The 19,375-nt window shown below is 47.2% G+C and overlaps 1 protein-coding gene across 1 annotated transcript; it reads right to left on the bottom strand.

Moving 5' to 3' along the window:
• Window positions 1-375: 375 nt before the first annotated feature.
• On the bottom strand, window positions 376-19,133 carry LOC145360953 (zona pellucida sperm-binding protein 3-like). Its single transcript, XM_080216458.1, has 7 exons — window positions 19,008-19,133; window positions 17,198-17,313; window positions 17,007-17,110; window positions 16,738-16,915; window positions 16,524-16,650; window positions 16,355-16,443; window positions 376-487 (listed from the first exon to the last, which is right to left on the bottom strand). The coding sequence occupies exons 1-7, from the start codon at window positions 19,131-19,133 to the stop codon at window positions 376-378; spliced, it is 852 nt and encodes a 283-aa protein (XP_080072584.1).
• Window positions 19,134-19,375: the final 242 nt, after the last annotated feature.

Raw genomic sequence — 19,375 nt, 5'->3', positions numbered from 1 at the left:
AATGGTACCCACTGCTGGCAATGAATGCCGGGTGGTACGGTGGCACAATGTTTAGCACTGCTGCCTCACAATGACAGGGACACGGTTTTGATTCCAGCCTTGGTGACTGTGTAGAGTTTACGCGTTCTCCCTGTGTCTGTGTGGGTTTCCTCCGCGTGCTCTGGTTTCATCCCAGATTTGTGGGTAAGGTGCATTGGCCATGCTAAATTACCTCTCAGGGTCAGGGGGACAAGCATGGTAAATACATGGGGTTACAGGTATAGGGCCTGGGTGTGATTGTTATAGGTGCAAAATAAAATAAAGCTGTATCGCTGTTGAACCTGACCCTGAGTCCGTAGTGAACGTGTTTGCCCACTCGCGCCAACAATTGGGGGCTCATCCGTCTCCTGGCACCGGGTGAGTATCTTCAGTCATTTCATCAAATCCGTGGAATATTCGTGTTCCAGCGTCAGAGCGGTGTTCCAGTAGGATTATCCTCACCATGTGCCTGTGTTGATATCAAAGGGAAAGGCCGCTGGAAACACTGGTCACAGTTAAAGGTGTACCACCCCGGGGGGGTGCGGGAGACAGGACAGACCGACCGTAGGGATGAGGATAGTCCGTCGACATAAACAGGTCACGTATCGACCCCTAACTAACCACCTCTATCCACACAGCGGAGATCGAATTAACAACCTTCATTTCTAGAATGGAGGAGAGCCACACGCCAGCCATGGCTCTGATGTATGTATATCGGTGTAGGTGCCTGCTTAAGTAAGTGAGTTAAGAAAAATTAGGTAATGCTGAGAATCTAATAGCTGGCGGCCACCAGGTTTTGTGTACCCTTCCCACCCCCTCTCCAGGACAATGTTAACCACTTGGAGGATGGCCCTATCTATCATCTTCTTGACAAGCGTCGCCTTCCAGGGACACAACACCAATCAACGATCCCACGGAATAATATTCAATACGTCCGAGGTGTTGTGCGTGCCGGCAGCACCATTCCCCGGGGACAATAGAATGTATTCCAATGCATGGCGACAAGTCCACCCGGGTCTCAATGTGATCTGCTTCACTTGCACACTGCGTATGCTCCCAACATGGATCCAATGGCCAGACTCACTGAGCGACTCTGGCTGCACCTTCGGAATGATCTGCACCCTCCCCGAAGATCCGCAGACCCCACTACAAAGGGACATTCTCAAATCGGACACTGATATTTGTGGATATTATGGACTAGTTGAGGCTCCAGTTGTCTCACTATATGTATGTTTTGCACTTCCTACAACCCGTGCCCCCTCGACCACGGCACCCAAAATCTTACCCTGCCCCTTGCTGAGTGGGGGGGCCAGAGGGAGGACTGGTGCTGTGGAACGAGGGAGAAATTGTATATGACAATGTGAAACGTGAAATCGTGCCTGTTCTGATCGATATCTCAGGGATCCAGGGGCCGGGATACTGTTCAGAACAGACACGAGACATGTACCAAATGCTGGGCAGGGAAACGATAAAGCGGGCTATCGATGCAATGGGCGCAACACACTACAGAGACAACACACACACACAGTAAAAAAGGGGTATAGTCAATAGCATCCTCACAGGGATAAACACCGGATCCAGCGTGGTTAACTCAATTGACATCCAGGGACTCAATAATAAGATAGGACAGTTGAAGGGAGTGATGAAAGATATCCTGCAACGGTCACTAGCCCAACAAGCTGAGCAGGCTGTTTTAGGGGAGAGGGGTGCCCATACTCAACTGGATGGAGTTACAATATTAGAAACACACGCCCGTACCATTAACCACCTCATAGATAGAGAGAGAGAAAACACTGCCCGGGTACAACAGGGACAGCTGTGCCATGCGAACGGTCAGTGGATGATAGGCCAATTGAGGCATAATTCGGACAGGTACAGGGGGGGAGGTGCCCGATTGGATTGACAGCACCCAGCGAGCACAACTGGCAGATCAGAAGTGGGTGCTGGATAACCGAACCTTGAAAGGAATGACACGGGTATATCCAGTGATCCCCGACTGCGAGGTTAGTGAGAGTACGGGGGTAGGAATGGTCCTATTGATTCCGATAGTTACACCAGACTCGGGACCATTCCCTATCTTCCAGATTGAAAACATCGGTGTTGTTAGAGGCAACACCTCCCCCCGCTACCACCTAACCGAAGTCACGGCCATCTCAAGGCCTGGTGTGATGTTCGGTACCTCCCTCTCGGGATGCAAACAAAGGGGAGAGAGAACCATCTGCCCCCACCCACTGAGACAAGGAGAGGCAGCTGAATGCGGGTTTAACAAAACGCAGGGCTGTACCCTAGAAATTACACCCACCGATCCACACTTTCCCCGGGCAGGATATGGAGGGCGAGGCAGGGATTGTGTAACCACAACAAGAACATCCTTCATATACAACAGGCTGACACGCCCAATCCCCAGCCCAAACTTCTGCTTCACCCCTCACAGACCGCTCACTATTGGCCAGGTCCACATCACCAACATCTTAATGCCACAGACCCCCTGAGAGATGACCTTAAATATTCCCGAGAGACAGAACAGGCTCCAATCCCACAATTAGCAGAAGTACTGAGAGAGCTCCGTCTCAAAGTGGGACACTCTGTTTGATTGTATCACCAGTTACAATCACATATCAAAACCCTAGAGCATGACACAGAGTCAGCCTCACAGAGCCAGACATGGGTACAGAGGGTGTGGGACTGGGGCCGAAATATAGACATTCAGCCCTGGATCCAGATAATCTCGCACATACTGGTTGCCACCCAACTCAAACTGGCAATCTCCTGGGGGCTGATAATGTGCTATACATACAGCCAGCGCAAGCAAACCAAAACTCAGAAAGAACTAATCAGAATGATTGACAACATGGGACAATTAACAAATCGGGAAGACTTCTCCCGCATACACTGAATTTAACAAACCCGGGGTTCCCCGAAACTGTACGACTGCAGCGTACAAATGCAGGGAGCACCGGACACAAAATTTGGGAAAGAAATCGGACTGAGGGAAGCGGAACAACTCCGCTCCCGACCGTCAGGGGGGAACGGTTATCGGACAACAAATTTTCTGAAATTGGGTACACAATATGGAAGCAGAGTAAAGTTGCACTCAGAGCCTCCCCACTAAAGGTCACAAGGGAACAGACACAGACTCGCAGGCAAGGACATGCTTTTAGAATGCAAATGAGGGCTCGCACACAAAGGGAACCGGACAGGATGGCACCTACAGGATGGAAATTAAAAAGAACACCCCCATCCAACCAAATCAGCACCTCTGCTCTAATCAAGCAACCCTCTATGGAGAAACCTAAGGATTAGCATAACTAAGGAAGCATCCCTGGCCCCACAAACTTCCTGAGATCAGTCAAACACCCATTGTTCAAACCCCGGAGATTCTAGACCATTAATAAACCCATCAGACAGAAACCATTAACACACACTTAAAAACATCGTTACAATACTTGAAGACATCGAAACAGGATGGTCAGAGTCGAATACTGGAAACAAAACATTAGTATTTGAATTGTACAATGTATTGAAGTTCAGGTATAACTGTAACCCATTGCGGCGGGTCTTTAGAGTGCTTTCGGGACAGTTCGGTCTGTCTGTCCTGACTGCACCTCCGTCGACGTTAAAATAAAGCTGTCCCGCTGTTGAACCTGACCCTGAGTCCGGAGTGATCGTGTCCGCCCACTCGCGCTAACATCATCCATTTGCTGGACGAGCGCATATCCAAGCAGCTCCTTTTTGGGGAAATCTCTGCTGGAAGACGCTCGCATGGAGGGCAGAGGAAACATTACAAAAACACACTAAAGTCCTCCCTGAAGTCGCTTGACATAAACACGACCACCTGGGAAAGACTGGCACAAAACCGCCCTACCTGCTGCTGCCTCACCCACAAAGGCTGTCAAGCTTATGAAGCAAGGTGCAGTGCTGAAGCACAACTTAAACACCAGTTGCACAAATCCAGAGCCACCAGCGCAACAACTACAGTGCCCACACAAATCTGCCCAATATGTGCCAGGACATTCCGTACCCGAATTGGCCCTGATCAGTCATCTTCGGACACACCGCAACCAGCCTCAAAATGACTAATGGTGTCGAGGTCCTGATGGATGAACAACAAGATTGTGAGGCATGGACAAGGTAGACAGTAAGAAGCTTTTTCCCTGGGTGCAAGAGTCACTTACGAGGAAGCAGAGGTTTAAGGTGCCAGGGGCAAGGTTTAAAGGAGATATACGAGGCAGATTTTTGACACAGCTGGTGGTGGATGCCTGGAACCCATTGCTGGGGGAAGGAATGGAAGCAGATACAACAGTGAGTTTTAAGGGGCGTCTTGAGAAATCCATGAATAGAATGGGAATAGAGGATATGATCTGCGGAAGGGGAGAGGGTTTTAGTTCAGTCGGGCAGCATGGTCGGTACAGGCTTGGAGGGCCAAAGGGCTGTTCCTGCCCTGTAAATTCTTTGTTCTTTGGTTATTGGTATTTGTTGAATGCTTTCCCTTTCTGTCCGTCCAGTGTCTGCTTAGCTGCATTTTTGAAAATCTCAGAGGGTTTGAATTGAAATATTGAAAACATTGTGTTTGTTTATTCATTGTCAGTAATTTTAATCCCCAGAGAAACTCCTCTCTGTGGATTCCACTCCCACATAAATGTGAGGCTTCTTTCAATGTCCTTCCACAATGCCTCAGTAACCTCGAGTGCTGACTGGTTCACTCTCTGCTGCCAAAGTCCAAACATGCTTCGGGAATTCTCAATAACCATCCGTGTGCTATACACACTCTGGGAAGTGCAGAAGATATATTATCCCATCATCGCTGCTCTTGGCGTTCCCTGTAAGTGTCGCTGTTAACTCCATGCATCATGTTTAACTGTGGCATTTCTCCTCTGTACCTCTGGATTCCTTTCACTCTCTCAGCTCATTGATGGTCCTGGTAAGTAACATATGCTGAATTAGTGCTGTTGATGGTGAAGAAACATGAAGTATGAACTTATTGGAAAAGTTCCCGCTGGGCCACATTTTAATCCAGTTGCCTACAGACTCAGCTGACATGAGATAAACTCTCAATAAAATAATGAATGTTCTGTAAAAGTAATAATCATTGATCACTTAATCTCCTACAGTTATATATGCTCTTCCATATAACCAGTATTTATGGTAAACATGTTGGATTGACTGAGATTTTGTGAGCTAGATTGCAATTTGCTATGTTCAGTGTGTTCTATGTATCTGTCTCCATGTGTCACACTGGAACATATCTGCCTAATTCTGTTTGTTACACGATCACCTCCTCACTTTGCCAGATGTTTCATTCTTTTACTGAATTGGCGTGGGCATCTGTGTGTTCAGCATTTATTGCCCAATCGTTCTTGCTCTTGGGACAGTGCAGATGAAGCAGCTTTTGCTCTGCTGCTATATTTTGTGAGATAGGAACGCCAGCAATTCCAGACTCCACCGACTTTTACTCGGAAACCATGAAGGAACAGCAGTATATTCCCAAGTCAGGACACGGAATAAAATTCTGATGCTTGCTGTACCAGGACATAGCAAGCTTTGATAGTTTAACACATCATTTGGACACAATGCCTGATGTAAAACTGCATGTTGCTATTTGCTCAGTTATGTTTTCAAGACTTTATTTGCATTTCCAAGTCTTTATTCTGCACACATTTTCGGATGTAGAGCAGCAATGTGACAGAGTTGTGATAAATATGCAGACAAAGAGTTGAACATCAAATCCCTGCCGTGCAGAAGGAGACCACTGAATTTGCACGGATTTGCCGACACAGCATCTTACCCGGCCCCCTCCCTCTCCCCTTCACAACACTTAAGAAGCATTTAGAGGAACACTGCAAACACCATTGCATCCAACACAATGCAGGAAGTGCTGGGAAATGGGACTGGGCTTGTGCGTGCATCATCACACGGGGCACCGCATCTAGAAGTAGCACGTTTCACCTCCACGTTTCTGAGTTAGTCTGAAAGTGTAGCAAAATACCCTATCATTTTTCACACAGTAATTGGATAAGTTGTCCATGGATGTTGCCTGATGTGGCTCTGTTGGCAAGGATGCTGAGATTTCTATGTTCCTCTTCCAATAATGCCAACTTTAATCTCTCCTGAACGCTCTGCCTCGGCAAAGCTGTTCCCTGGACAAGCTCTGTCTCAATGGAGTGTGGGGAGGAGGAGAGTTTGATGCCCCAGCGCTGAACTGGACTGTGAACCCGTACTGTTTCCACATTTGTGCACTTTCTTCTAACAATCGGTGAGCAGTGATCACAGGAATATCCACGCCCCAAATCTCCCTCCCAGGCAACAGCAGCCTGATATCTATTACAGTTAAAGCCCAATTCTACACAGCTTTCAGTTCTTTCCAAGTTTGGGTGATTGCTGCTTTCACAAACAAGAGCTTGTTATTTTCTACAAGATGGAGCAGCAATCCCCCATCTCAGGAATGACATTTCTTAACGTTTGCAGCAGATTCTGAAAGTCGTGGTTTGGTGCATTGGCCGTGCTAAATTCCCCCTCAGTGTCCCCGAACAGGTGCAGAAGTGTGGCGACTCGGTGATCTTTCAATAGTAACTTCATTGCAGTGTTAATGTAAGCCTACTTGTGACACCAATAAATGTACTTTTACTATAAGAACTTAGATTCTGTATCTATTATGGATAGTTTGATCCTGTTTGGTTCTTTATTTCACAGTCCATTGCTGCGTTTGCAATGCCTGTCTCCAACAGGAGATACTCTCACAAAGAAGACACTCTCAGTATATGTAGTAATGAAAATTCTAATTTCAGACTGAAATCTCATTGAATACTGCTGCTTTTCCTTTTGCAAACTCCCTTACAGTGAACTTAGTGACGATTGTGATCCTATCTCAAGGACGATGTGGTCTCTCGAAATGTGTCGCTCGGTACCTGGTTTCCATGGCAGTGGCAGATCTACTGGTTATTATAGTTGATGTGATACTCAGACAGATTCCCATTGCTCACGTCACACACTTCTTTTTTGTATGGAACATTAAATTATGTAATATACACGGCGTCCTGCTTTATGCAATAACTGACTGTTCAGTCTGGTACATAGTTGCTTTTACCTTTGATCGATTTGTGGCAATTTGTTGTCAGAAGTTGAAAGCAAAATATTGCACAGAGAGAACAGCGACCATAGTTGTGGGAAGCGTGACGGTGCTGTTCTTATTGAAAAATACTTTCTGGTATTTTATTTTGACCAGTGAATATACACTGTTTAACATTCCTTGGTTTTGTAACGTGTTAGACACCTTTCTTCTTTCAAGGGTATGGGGAGCAGTAGAAACAATACATTATATTTTAACTCCGTTTGTTCCTTTCTTTCTGATCCTTCTGCTCAATGCGCTGACTGTTAGACACATTCTGGTGTCGAGCGGGGCCCGGAGGAGACTCCGGCTCCACAGCAGTGGGAAGAATCCCAGTGATCCTGAAATTGAGAAGCGAAGAAATTCCATCATTTTACTCTTTGTCATCTCGGTAAATTTTATCTTGCTCTGGGTGATGTTTCTGGTGAATTCTATATACTTGCGAATGATCATGTTGCAAAATAAGGTATCAATTAGCATTTCGGATGTCCTCCAAGAAATCGGTTTTATGCTTCAGCTTTTGAGTTCTTGCACAAATACCTGCATTTATGCAGCAACTCAGAATAAATTCCGTAACGAATTAAAGTCGGTGCTGAAATATCCCATCACTCTGATCTTGAAATGTTGCTGGGGAAACAAATAGAAATTAAAACATGCCCAGCTGGCTCCGGGAATAGAAACAAAGAGCAAAACATCCCGTAATCGATTGCTATTTCATTGTTAGCTTCAACAAATATGCAGCAATTTGACTTCATGCGAGAAACTGGATAAATCATTCCAACCTTTAACATGTTAACAAAATAAGATAAACAAACAACTTTCCACCTGGATCAAATAATCTGCTTGTCTTTCTCTTGTTGTATATTTTTTAGTCATTTATGTGATGTGGGTGTTGCTGGCTGCAACCAGCATTTATTGTCCATCCCAAAATGTCCCCCATTTCAGAGCACATTTGAGAGTCACCCACACACCTGGAGATCTGCAGTCTCATGTTGGCCAGACCGGGTAAAAATGGCAGATTTCCATCCCTAAAGGTCATTAGTGAACCAAATAGGTTTTTCCAACAATTGGCAATCATTTCATGGTCATTGTTCGACTTTTAATTCGAGATTTTTATTGAAATCAAATTTCACCAGTGGCCGTGGTGGGATTTGTACCTGGGACTCTGGGTTACAAATCTAGTGACGACACTACTGTGTCCCCATCTACCTCGGCATGTGTTTGTCTTAACGTGCCATGGAAAAGACGCAGAGATCTCAGGTAAAAACCATCCACGTGATAACTGAGCCACAATGAAGATTGGTGATTATTGGGTTCTAGAGATGCTATTTGTTCACCAGATGGACAACTCATCCAATGAATAGAGGGCAATCATTTCTTTATGAATCTAGATTGACTTCATGGTATTGGAGATTGAAAAATAACTTTAAAACTTCACGCACACCCAGGGTGGGATTCTCCCAAACAGATTCTAAGAGCTGAATTTGTGTAAAAACTGTTTTTTTCAGCAGGAGTTTCAAAATGATGGTGGATGGGGGGGTCATGGGGTTGGGATGGGGGTCATTGGATGGTGGCAGAGAGAGAGAAACATTTTGTCCAATTATTCATCCCAGCTCCCCACCCCCTCCCAATAACCAGCGTTCCCATGAGTCTGGACGATGGCAACCCAACACCATCCTTGGTGTCAAGCGTCACCTCAATGGGTTGCCAACCAATAACAAACTGGCCATGGTAGGCAGGGAGAGCATACCGGTGGGAGCGCGGGGGTGCCCATTGTGGACCCTTAAGGCATAAACGTTGATGCTGGTACTGCACTGCCTTCCGGGTATGTGTTTGAGTTCAGTCGCACAGGCAGGGGCAGCCTCCTGACTATCACCAGCTGGGTTCCACGAGGTGGTGACCTTCCTATAAAGTGGCGACCAGAACTGCACACAGTATTCTAGCTGTGGCCTCACCAAATCAAGACAACTCCAACATGACTTCCCAGCTTTTGGCATCTGTCCCTGGGATGAGAAAAGCAAATGTCCCAAATGCCTTTTTCACCATCTTACTAACATGCCTTTGAGCTTTCAGAGATCTGTGGACAAACGCGCCAAGGTCCCTTTGTGCTTCAGGAACTTCCTAGTGTCACGCCGTTCACTGAATAATTCCTTAACAAATTACTCCTTCCAATGTGTATCGCCTCACACTTTTCAGGGTTAAATTCCATCTGCCACTTATCCGCCCATTTGACCATCCCGTCTATATCTTGCTGTAGCTGAAGATACACAATCTCACTGTTAACCTCCCGACCAATCTCTGTGTCATCGGCAAACTTACTAATCCTACCCCCCCAGTAGTGCTCCCTGTCTTTTAATTAAATGATAAATAATAGGGGACACAGCTCAGATCCCTGTCGTCACAACTGGACACTGGTTTCCAGTCACAAAGGCAGCCTTTTCTTATCCCCCTCAACAACTGAGCCAATTTTGAATCCACTTTATTAAAGTTACACTATATCCCATGTGCATTTGATTTCTTTATAATTCTCCCATGTGGGACCTTGTCAAAGGCTTTGGCAAATCCATTTCAACTCCATCAACTGCTCGACACAACTGGTCACCTTCTCAACAAATACTATCAAATTCGTGTTAATATCACTGGGCCATTGCCTCCCCTGCCTCCGCTATTTTGAGTGTCACGAGTAGGCTTACATTAACATTGCAATGAAGCTACTGTGAAAATGTAGTCACCACATTCAGGTGCCTGTTCGGGGAGACTGAGGGATAATTTAGCATGGCCAATACACCGAACAAGCATGTCTTTCAGACTGTGGGAGGAAACCGGAACACCCAGAGGAATCCCATGCAGGCACAGAGAGAATGTGCAACTCTGCAAGGACAGTGACCCAAGCTGCGAATTGAACCTGGGTCTGTGGCGCAGTGAGGCAGCAGTGCTAATCACTGTGTCATCGTGCTACCCAGTTCATCCCCCAGTACTGATGATTGGCCTGGATTAGAGAGATTTCATGGATTGAAAATAGTCACATCTTCTGTATTTCACTCATTCTCCAAATCCTTCTGTTCTGTTCATTGGCTGTTCTCTCTCTCGGGCTCAGTTGAATATCTGATGAGGATATTTTCTCTGCCGTCCAGTGCTCTGACCATCGTACCATCATGGAACTGGCATTCCATCTGAATGAATCTGGGGGGGCAGCCGAACATTGACATGATCCTCCACAGGCCTTGTCGGCTGACAGTGCCGACTTCTATCAGGTCACCCCTGAACCTCCGTCATTCCTGTGGGAACAAACAAACTTTCTTCAACTTCTATGTTCTCCTCATAACTGATGTGTTCCATACCAGGCTGGTGCATGAATTCAGTCTTTTTAATGTTAATGGTGAGTCCAAAGTTATCACAAAGCTGTGGAAAATTTGTCCAAACTGACTTGTATCTCTGGCTCTGAGCCAGTAAACAGGGCGCAGTCATCGGCAAAGAGGAAGTCTCTCAGAACAGTCTCCTTCACTTTGGTAATGGCTTGAAGTCTCCTCAGGTTGAAGAGTTTCCCATCCACTCTGTACTTTCGGCTGATTCCAGCAACACTGTCCTGGAATACATCATTCAGCATGGCAGTAAACATCATGCTGAACAGTCTGGGTGTTTGATGCCATTGGTACCATCCTGGTCAATCTTTTCTGCACCCTCTCCAAAGCTTCCACATCCTTCTGGTAGTGTGGTGACCAGAATTGAACACTATATTTCAAGTGTGGCCTCACTAAGATTCCAGAAAGCTGTAACATGACTTGCCAATTTTTAAACTCAGTGCCACAGCTGATGAAGGCAAGCATGCTCCACCTGAATTGCCACTTTCAGTGGCCTGTGTACCTGTACACCCAGATCCCTATCAATAATCTTCAGGGTTCTGCCATTTACTGGATATTTCCTATTTGTATTAGACCTTCCAAAATGCATTACCTCACATTTGTCCGGATTGAACTCCATCTGCCACATCTCCGCCCAAGTCTCCAACTGACCCATATCCTGCTGTATCCTCTGATGGTCCTCATCGCAATCCACAAATCCACCAACCTTTGTGCTGCCTGCAAACTACCAAACAAACCAGTTACATTTTCCTCCAAATCATTTATATATATCAGCAGACAATTATTGGGAGGGTCTGTCAATGTGGAAGTTGATAGGAATTTCAGATAGATTCAGAGAATCATAGAATCCCTGCAGTGCAGAAGCAGGCCATTCAGCCCATTGACCCTGCACCTATAACAATCACACCCAGACCCTATACCTGTAACCCCATGTATTTACCATGCTTGTCCCCCTGACCCTGAGAGGTAATTTAGCATGGCCAATGCACCTTACCCACAAATCTGGGATGAAACCAGAGCACGCGGAGGAAACCCACACAGACACAGGGAGAACGCGTAAACTCTACACAGTCACCAAGGCTGGAATCAAAACCGTGTCCCTGTCATTGTGAGGCAGCAGTGCTAAACATTGTGCCACCGTACCACCCGGCATTCATTGCCAACAGTGGGTACCATTCGGGAAAAATCCCAAATTCCTCAATTTGAGAAGCGGGACAGGGAAGGAAAGCGGAATTCTTTTCCATAATTCTGATCTTAGCCGTGGAAATTCTGAAAGCCGGGGTCAGGGGTCATGGGCAGGAAGCGAGAGCAGCTTCTCTGTGAGCGTCTGGCTCATTTCTGAAGCATGAGACGACCAATAGATTTCCTTAAAGCCAGGCCACTGTTTGGATGTTTGGTCATGTGAATGCGCACACACTACTCATCAGCTTTCATCACCGTTCTCATCACTGCGGAAAACTGTGAAATGATTCACTTTGGAAGGAGCAACAGGAATACAGAGTACTGGGCTAATGGTAAGATACTTGGCAGTGTGGATGAATAGAGAGATCTCGGTGTCCATGTGCATAGATCCCTGAAAGTTGGCACCCAGGTTGATCGGGTTGTTAAGAAGGCGTACGGTGTGTTAGCTTTTATTGGTAGAGGGATTGAGTTTCGGAGCCGTGAGGTCATGTTGCAGCTGTACGAAACTCTGGTGCAGCCGCACTTGGAGTATCCCACACTTCAGGTCGTCACATTATAGAAAGGATATGGAAGCATTGGAAAGAGTGCAGAGCAGATTTACAAGGATGTTGCCTGGTATGGTGGGAAGGTCTTATGAGGAAAGGCTGATTGACTTGAGGCTATTTTCGTTCGAGAGAAGAAGGTTAATAGAGGCATAAAAGATGATCAGAGGATTAGATAGGGTGGACAGTGTGAGTCTTTTTCCTCAGATGGAGATGGCCAGCATGAGGGGTCATAGCTTTAAATGGAGGGGTGATAGATATAGGACAGATGTCAGAGGTAGGTTCTTTACTCAGAGAGTAATAAGGGAGTGGAATGCCCTGCCTGCAATAGTAGTGGACTCGCCAACATTAAGGGCTTTTAAATGGTCATTGGATGAACATATGGATGATATTGGAATAGTGTAGGTTAGATGGGCTTTAGATTGGTTTCACAGGTCGGTGCAACATCGTGGGCCGAAGGGCCTGTACTGTGCTGGAATGTTCTATGTTCTGTGGAAGCGGGGAGATTGAATGGCCACATCAGTGTCAGCACAGTGGCACAGTGGTTAGCCCTGCAGCCTCAGAGTGCCAGGGACCCGGGTTCAATTCAGGCCTTGGGTCACTGTCTGTATGGAGTTGGCACATTTTCCCTGTGTCTGCGTGGGTTTCCACTGGGTGCTCCGGTTTCCTCCCACAACCCAAAGATGTGCAGGTTAGGTGGATTGGCCGTGGTAAATTGCCCCTTAGTGTCAGGGGGACGACGAGGGTCAATGCATGGGGTTATGGGGATAGGGTCTGTGACGGATTGTAGTTGGTCCAGGCTCGATGGGCTAAATGGCCTCCTTCCTCACTGTAGGATTCTATGATTCTCTCTTGTTATTCCTCATTTACATCGATATGTTTAGTGTCACATCAGCAAGAGATGGATCCTCCATCTAAAATCCTGTCAATCTACATTTCTGTGATGTACGTCTCTCTCTCTCTGTGTCCGGATGCTTTTTAAATGTATAATTTTCCACATAGCAACCCCCACCATCCAAAGCACCAGTTAAAACAAAGATTTCCGTATAACCAACTTCAGAAGAATCCTTGCTTGCCCCATGCTCTGCTGGAAAGTTCTGGAACAGTGCTCCCTCTACCTTGAGTAGCAAGGAAAGTAGCAAATTAATGGAGATCACTTGATTCCTGTTGATGGAGACGGGGCCTGTCCTCCACTACACTGCAAGTTGATGACTCTCTCCTCAGTTTTAATGACATTGAGAGACTGTCGTCGCACCAATGTTCTTTCCAGTGCACTCATGGTTTGAGCTCTAACCCAGTACAGCAGGGCCATCAGCAAATTTCAGAATGGAATCAGTTCAGGGGGTGGAGGAGAGAAATTTTGTCACAGCTCGGTATGAGTATAGAAACCCTACAATGCAGAAGGAATCCATTCAAAGAACAAAGAACATTACAGCATAGGAACAGGCCCTTTGGCTCTCCAATCCTGCACAAAACATGCTGCCCGACTGAACTAAACCCCCTACCCTTCTGGGGACTGTATCCCTTTATTCCCATCCTATGTATTTGTCAAGACACCCCATAAAAGTCACTACAATATCTCCATCCACTATTTCCCCCAGCAACAGGCTCCAGGCACCCACTACTCTAAAAAAAAATGTGCCTTGTACATCTCCTTTAAACCTTGCCCCTTAACCCTGTGTCCCCGAGTAACTGACCCTTCCACCCCAGGAAAAAGCTTTGACTATCCACTCTGACCATGCCTCAATCTTGTAGACTTCAATCAGGTCTCCCATCAACCCCTGTCATACTATGAGAACTACCCAGTTTATCCAACTACCCCAAATCCTGGGAAATCTTTTCTGAATCCTCTCCAAAGCCTCCACATCCTTCTGTTAGTCTGGTTAGAATTCAACACTATATTCCAAGTTCACCCTAACTAAAGGTTCTATAAAGCTGCAACATGACTTGCCAATTTTTAAACTCAATGCCCCAGCCGATGAAAGCAAGCATGCCGTATGCCTTCTTGACTACCTTCTCCACCTGCATTGCCACTTTCAGTGACCTGTCTACCAAGACATCCAGATCCCTTTGTCTATCAATACTCTGAAGGGTTCTGCCATTTACTGTATATTTCTTACCTGTTTTAGACCTTCCAAAATGCATTACCTCACATTCAGCCCATCAAGCTTGCACTGACAATCCCACTCAGGCCCGAACCACAAAACCTTGCATATTTACCCTGTTAGGGTCGGGGGCTAAGAGGCAATTCAGTGTGGCCAGCCGACCCAAACCACACACCTTTGGCCTGTAGGAGAATGTGCAAACTCCACACAGACTGTCAACTGAGACTGAATGGAATTGAGATCACTGCCACCATGCTGCCTGAGTATAGTAAGGGGTTAAGGACAAGCCTTTGGTAGGCACCAGTGTTGCTGTCTCTCCTTGCTGACTTCATGGTAGGACTGTGAGAGCCGAGTGAAAAAGACACATGGGTGCCTAGGAGAATGAGGGGGGACCTTAAAGGTTTATAAAATCACAAGGGGCAGAAATAAGATATATAGTCAAGGTCTTTTCTCCAGGGTAGGAGCAACCTTTTCCAGAGGGTGGTGTGTATATAGAACAAGCTGCCAGAGGAGATGGGGACAATTACAACATTTCAAAGGCAGGTGACAGGTATATGGATGGGGAAGGTTTAGAGGGATATGGGACAAACACTGATCCATGGATACTATCAGGTTTCCTGAACTGAACTAGTCCCATTTGCAAGTTGAGCTGAAGGGCCTGTTTGTGCTTTATATCTGACTGATTTCATCGTCAGAATGCAGGGTGTTTACCTGATCCATTGATTTGGGAGATTGCTTAGTGTCATCCTGCAGGCTGCTTCCACTGTGTGCCATGCAGATAGTGCTCCCACACCAGAACAATTGCTAGATTTGTAATCATCTCAATTTAGCAGAGTGCTAATGCCAGCCAGCAATGGGCCATGTGAAGGGATTGTGGATGGACACTTGAACCAAAGCTGTAATGGGCAGATGTATCTGTGGCAGGGAGATTGGGGAGGATGTGGAGAGGTCGCTTTCTCCCTCATGTCACAGACAGTCCAACAGTTCTACCCAATAGGACTCAGCCAGCTTGATCAGCAGAACATCCTCCCAGGTCAATTCCTCATCTCTGCATCCCTGAGTGAACAGAGTTCAGCAGCCAGGGAGGACAACTGGTTTAGTGATCTGCCCCTCTCCAGGGTGTGATCACCAGGGGAGAGATGAAGCACCCTCAGCTCCACATGGACACCCCCAGACCTGATCACACCCCCTCCCCTACACTGGGCTCTGAAACAGACAGAAAACCAGCAGCAGCCCATCAAATCCAGAGAGTTAGTGTTTCTCTCTCAACCCTCAGTAAACCAATCACTCAGCAGGCCCAGTTCTGTGCTGGGATTGGCTCAGCCCAGCCATCAGTCCCATGGAGCCATTGAACTAAGATGGAGGATGCATTGACCAATCAGCTCCCAGAGACTAGAAACAAGGAGGCGGTGCTTTATTGATCATTTGATGACTGGTTGAACAGAGTTTGTTTGTGTTTCCTGTACAGGAACAAGGTGATCAATGAAGCAGAGATCAGAGAGACAGCTGTCACAGTCAGGCTCACAATCAGGACCACCTCAGACTCCACACCTACAAAGCAATGAGAAACCAATGGTTAGTGAAGCTAAGACTGAGGGGGAAATGGAAACCAGCAGACAGCCAACTCACCCCCTGGAGACCTCTCCTCCATCCTTCCCTCAGCCTCATTCAGGGAGGCTGTTGCCAGCTTGGTCCCATCAGTATCCAGAATGAGCAGGGGTCCAAGTGAGGCCTCAGCCTCCCACTTCAATCCAGCTTCACTCTCTGCAATATCAACCATTCCAGTTAGAGAGGGGAAAGGGGGGAGCTCCCACATCTAGAGGATCAATGTCCTACCAGCTTCAGCTCCAAGATCTCTCCTTCCTCTGGATCCAAATCCCAAATCCCTTGTGGTCCCACAGTTCCCCACATGGCAACAGGCACAAATGTCAAAGCTCGATTCCTCCAATGGGGTCCAGCTAAACAAGAGAAATCAGTCAACCAGGTTGTGCATCATTTCTCCACACAAACACATTCCTGAGGGAGAGAGGGGGAACTCACACATTCTGCATCTTCTGCCAAGTACAAGCTTTGTTCCTGGAATCTCTCCGATCCACTGGAACAACTCTCAGGTGACAGGTGATGAAAATCTGAGGGACACATTCAACACAAGTGCTTATTGAGTGACTCCCTCCCAACATGGAGAGCCCAATGATCAGCTTCCACTTACCAAGGAACGCTCATCCCCAAAGAAACAGAAGGCATCCAGGTCAAAGCGGAGCTTGTCCGGCTCCCGCTCCTCTCCTGGCAACACAAAGGTTGAAAAGGAATCCTCAGCTTTGCTGTCCAGGAGGCAACTGAAGAAAGATGGGAAAAGAGACATGAAGTGAATCCAGAGAAGCCATTGAGATGGGAGGAGCTGGAGAAAGCAGAGAGCTCCTTACCCATTGGAGTCAATTATGCTGTAACTTGGCCTGGAGTCCTGGCCTGGCCTCAATGTAGCTACACAGCGGTCAATGTAGAGCTTCAGGGCCATGTGGTTGCTCATTGAAACAGAGGCCTCAATGTGAATGAGCTCACCCAGGTAGTAGACAGTCGAAGTGCGCTCTGTAAGCCAGTCACCTGAAGGACAAGAGGACAAGGGTTGGAGACAGTGGGTATAACTCCCAGTGAGTGAGGACAGGAAATCACTCACTATCCACCCATCACATACCAATCATCAGGCGCAGTGAGAATGACAGATGCCCTTCTCCAGACCTGGTGGAGCTGAATGGGATCCAGGTGGGTTTGATGGGGTCACTGCTCACATTGCCCTTCCTGGAAAGACAGTGGAGCCATTTTAGGACAAGGTCAGAGGTCACTAGCAGCTGGAGATCTTATTGACAATCGAGGAAAGATTCTCACCTCAAATAACGACACTCAATGGGAACGACAGCTCCATTGGTTCTCACAATAACAGATCCACGATACTCTGGGCTGTGGCTCAGGTGGGTGCTGTAGATCAGGAAATCTCCACTCATCTGAAAGACAGCAGCTTAAGGAATGAAGAACTGATGTGAAATGAGAATGTTCTACACTGGGGTTAACAATGAACTCATCCCATTAGAACAATTCTTCAGGGGGGGATTGACAGGGTCAGTGTGAAGAGGCTGTGACCCCCACCACCCCCAAGCTGGAGAGTCATCTCAGGACAGGGGTCAGTCATTTAGGATTAATGTGGTCAGGAATTTCTCCATTCTGCAGCTGATGAATCTTTGGAATTCTCTCCAGCCCCAGAGAGCCGGGAATGGTCACTCACTGAGGATATTCAGGACAGAGGCATTTCTTTCTGGCCATTGAGGGAATCATGTTGTAAAGACAGGAACATGGAGGCTGTGGGAGGCTCAGTCCTGATCATAATGACTGGGGAACGGGCTGAAGGGCCTCATCTGGTTAGCAGTGTTGCTATGCAACCTCAGCCCTTGCTGCAAGGAGAGATCATTAGCACAAGACCAGAATTAACAGGGAAGGGATTCAATAAAAGCTTCAGTTCACAGCAAAAGGAGCGACAAGTTCTCAGGAATTGGGAGCAGGGAAATAGCACAGTTTGGAATCAGGGAGCCTTTTATTCCAATGACTGGGAAAGTGGGAAGTGTGGAGTTCCTCTTTAGTCCAATCCATCTCAACTCCCATTTCATTCAGATTCAACCCATTTCTATTCAACTGGACTGAAACTCAACCCTCAGTTGAGTTGATCTGAATGAGGGGGAAATCAAACTGAAAAATCCTCAAAATAGGAAAAGCTGGGAGGAAGCAAAGAGAAGCTTCCAGAACAATGGGGTTGGAGAGACTCAGACCAGTGAAAGTCAAATCCTGAATAGAAAGCTAGTTTGGCCTTTAGAAAGCAGGAGACAGCTATCTCCTCAATATCAATGAGATCTGACCAAGTGTTGGAGTGAAGAGTGGGGAACAACCTCCAGCCCCAGCTCAGAGGCAGAGTTTGAGGATTCACATTCCCTGCAATCTGCTGCCACACTCATGGAGCCCATAGTCAAAGAGGACAGTGTGGTTCTGAGAGTAGATCCTGGTTGGCCGACAACCTGCTGTCCCCAGGGTCAGATCAGCAGCTTTAACCAGGTGCCTGGTTCCAAATAAATCCAGCTGGACCCTGAGCAGCAGCTTGTCCTCTCCACACTGCACCCTCACACTCTGCACTGGAGACACACCTTGACCCTCAGACACACGCAAATGGGAATCAAAGGGAGGCCCAGGAGGAGGGAGTGTCTGAGGCCTCGGGGTGGCTTTGACTATTCCCCATGGAAACTGTTGCCACGTATCAGAGCAACAAACAGCTCCAACTAACACCAGCACTGGGAAGAAACCCCTCACTCCAAAATCCCCCATCATAACAAACAACTCAAGCATCCCTTCAGGCACCAAGTAACACCTTTTATACACACAGCCCACACTCAGCTGACAGCAATTTACACACACACACCCCCCGGGGCTTTTTTTAACCAATCAGGCTGGTTTCTTTCCCGATGATATAGACTGTATATTTTTTTCCAGAGACAAAAATGGTTTATTTTCCAATGCAGCAGAGCTGACATTTCCATTCGAATCCCAGTCAGTTGAGGGTGAGCCTGTCAAACAGGTCCTCTCCCAGGCCATTCTCAGGAGCTCCCACTCTCTTCAGGTTGGTGATGTGATCTCCAAGCTTCTTGATCATCTTCACTTGTTCATCCAAGTAGTGAGTCTCCAGGAAGTCACACAGATGAGGGTCAGAGTTCCCAGAGGAGAGTTTGTGCAGATCCAGCAGACTCTGGTTCACATTCTTCTCCATCTGCAGAGCTCTCTGCATTGCCTCCAGACCATTGCTCCATCAACAGGTCCAGGCAGCGGGCGATCGACGGGGCCGTCCGTCCCGACTGCCTGCCCCTCTACCGCGGCTACGCTCGCAGCCGGGTGTCCCTGGAGAGGGAGCACGCGGTGTCCACGGGCACTGTCAAGGCCTTCCGTGCCCGTTGGGCACCGCAGGGTCTTTCGGGTCGTTCTTTTGGGTGGGTCGAACCAAACAAACAAACTCAAATTCCATTCGGACAA

Source organism: Carcharhinus amblyrhynchos, chromosome 33 (genome assembly GCF_965287045.1).
Source record: "Carcharhinus amblyrhynchos chromosome 33, sCarAmb.v2.hapA, whole genome shotgun sequence".
Classification (NCBI taxonomy): Eukaryota; Metazoa; Chordata; class Chondrichthyes; order Carcharhiniformes; family Carcharhinidae; genus Carcharhinus; species Carcharhinus amblyrhynchos.
The sequence above is the reverse complement of the archived record's forward strand: the minus strand, read 5'-3'. Positions and strand labels throughout refer to the sequence as shown.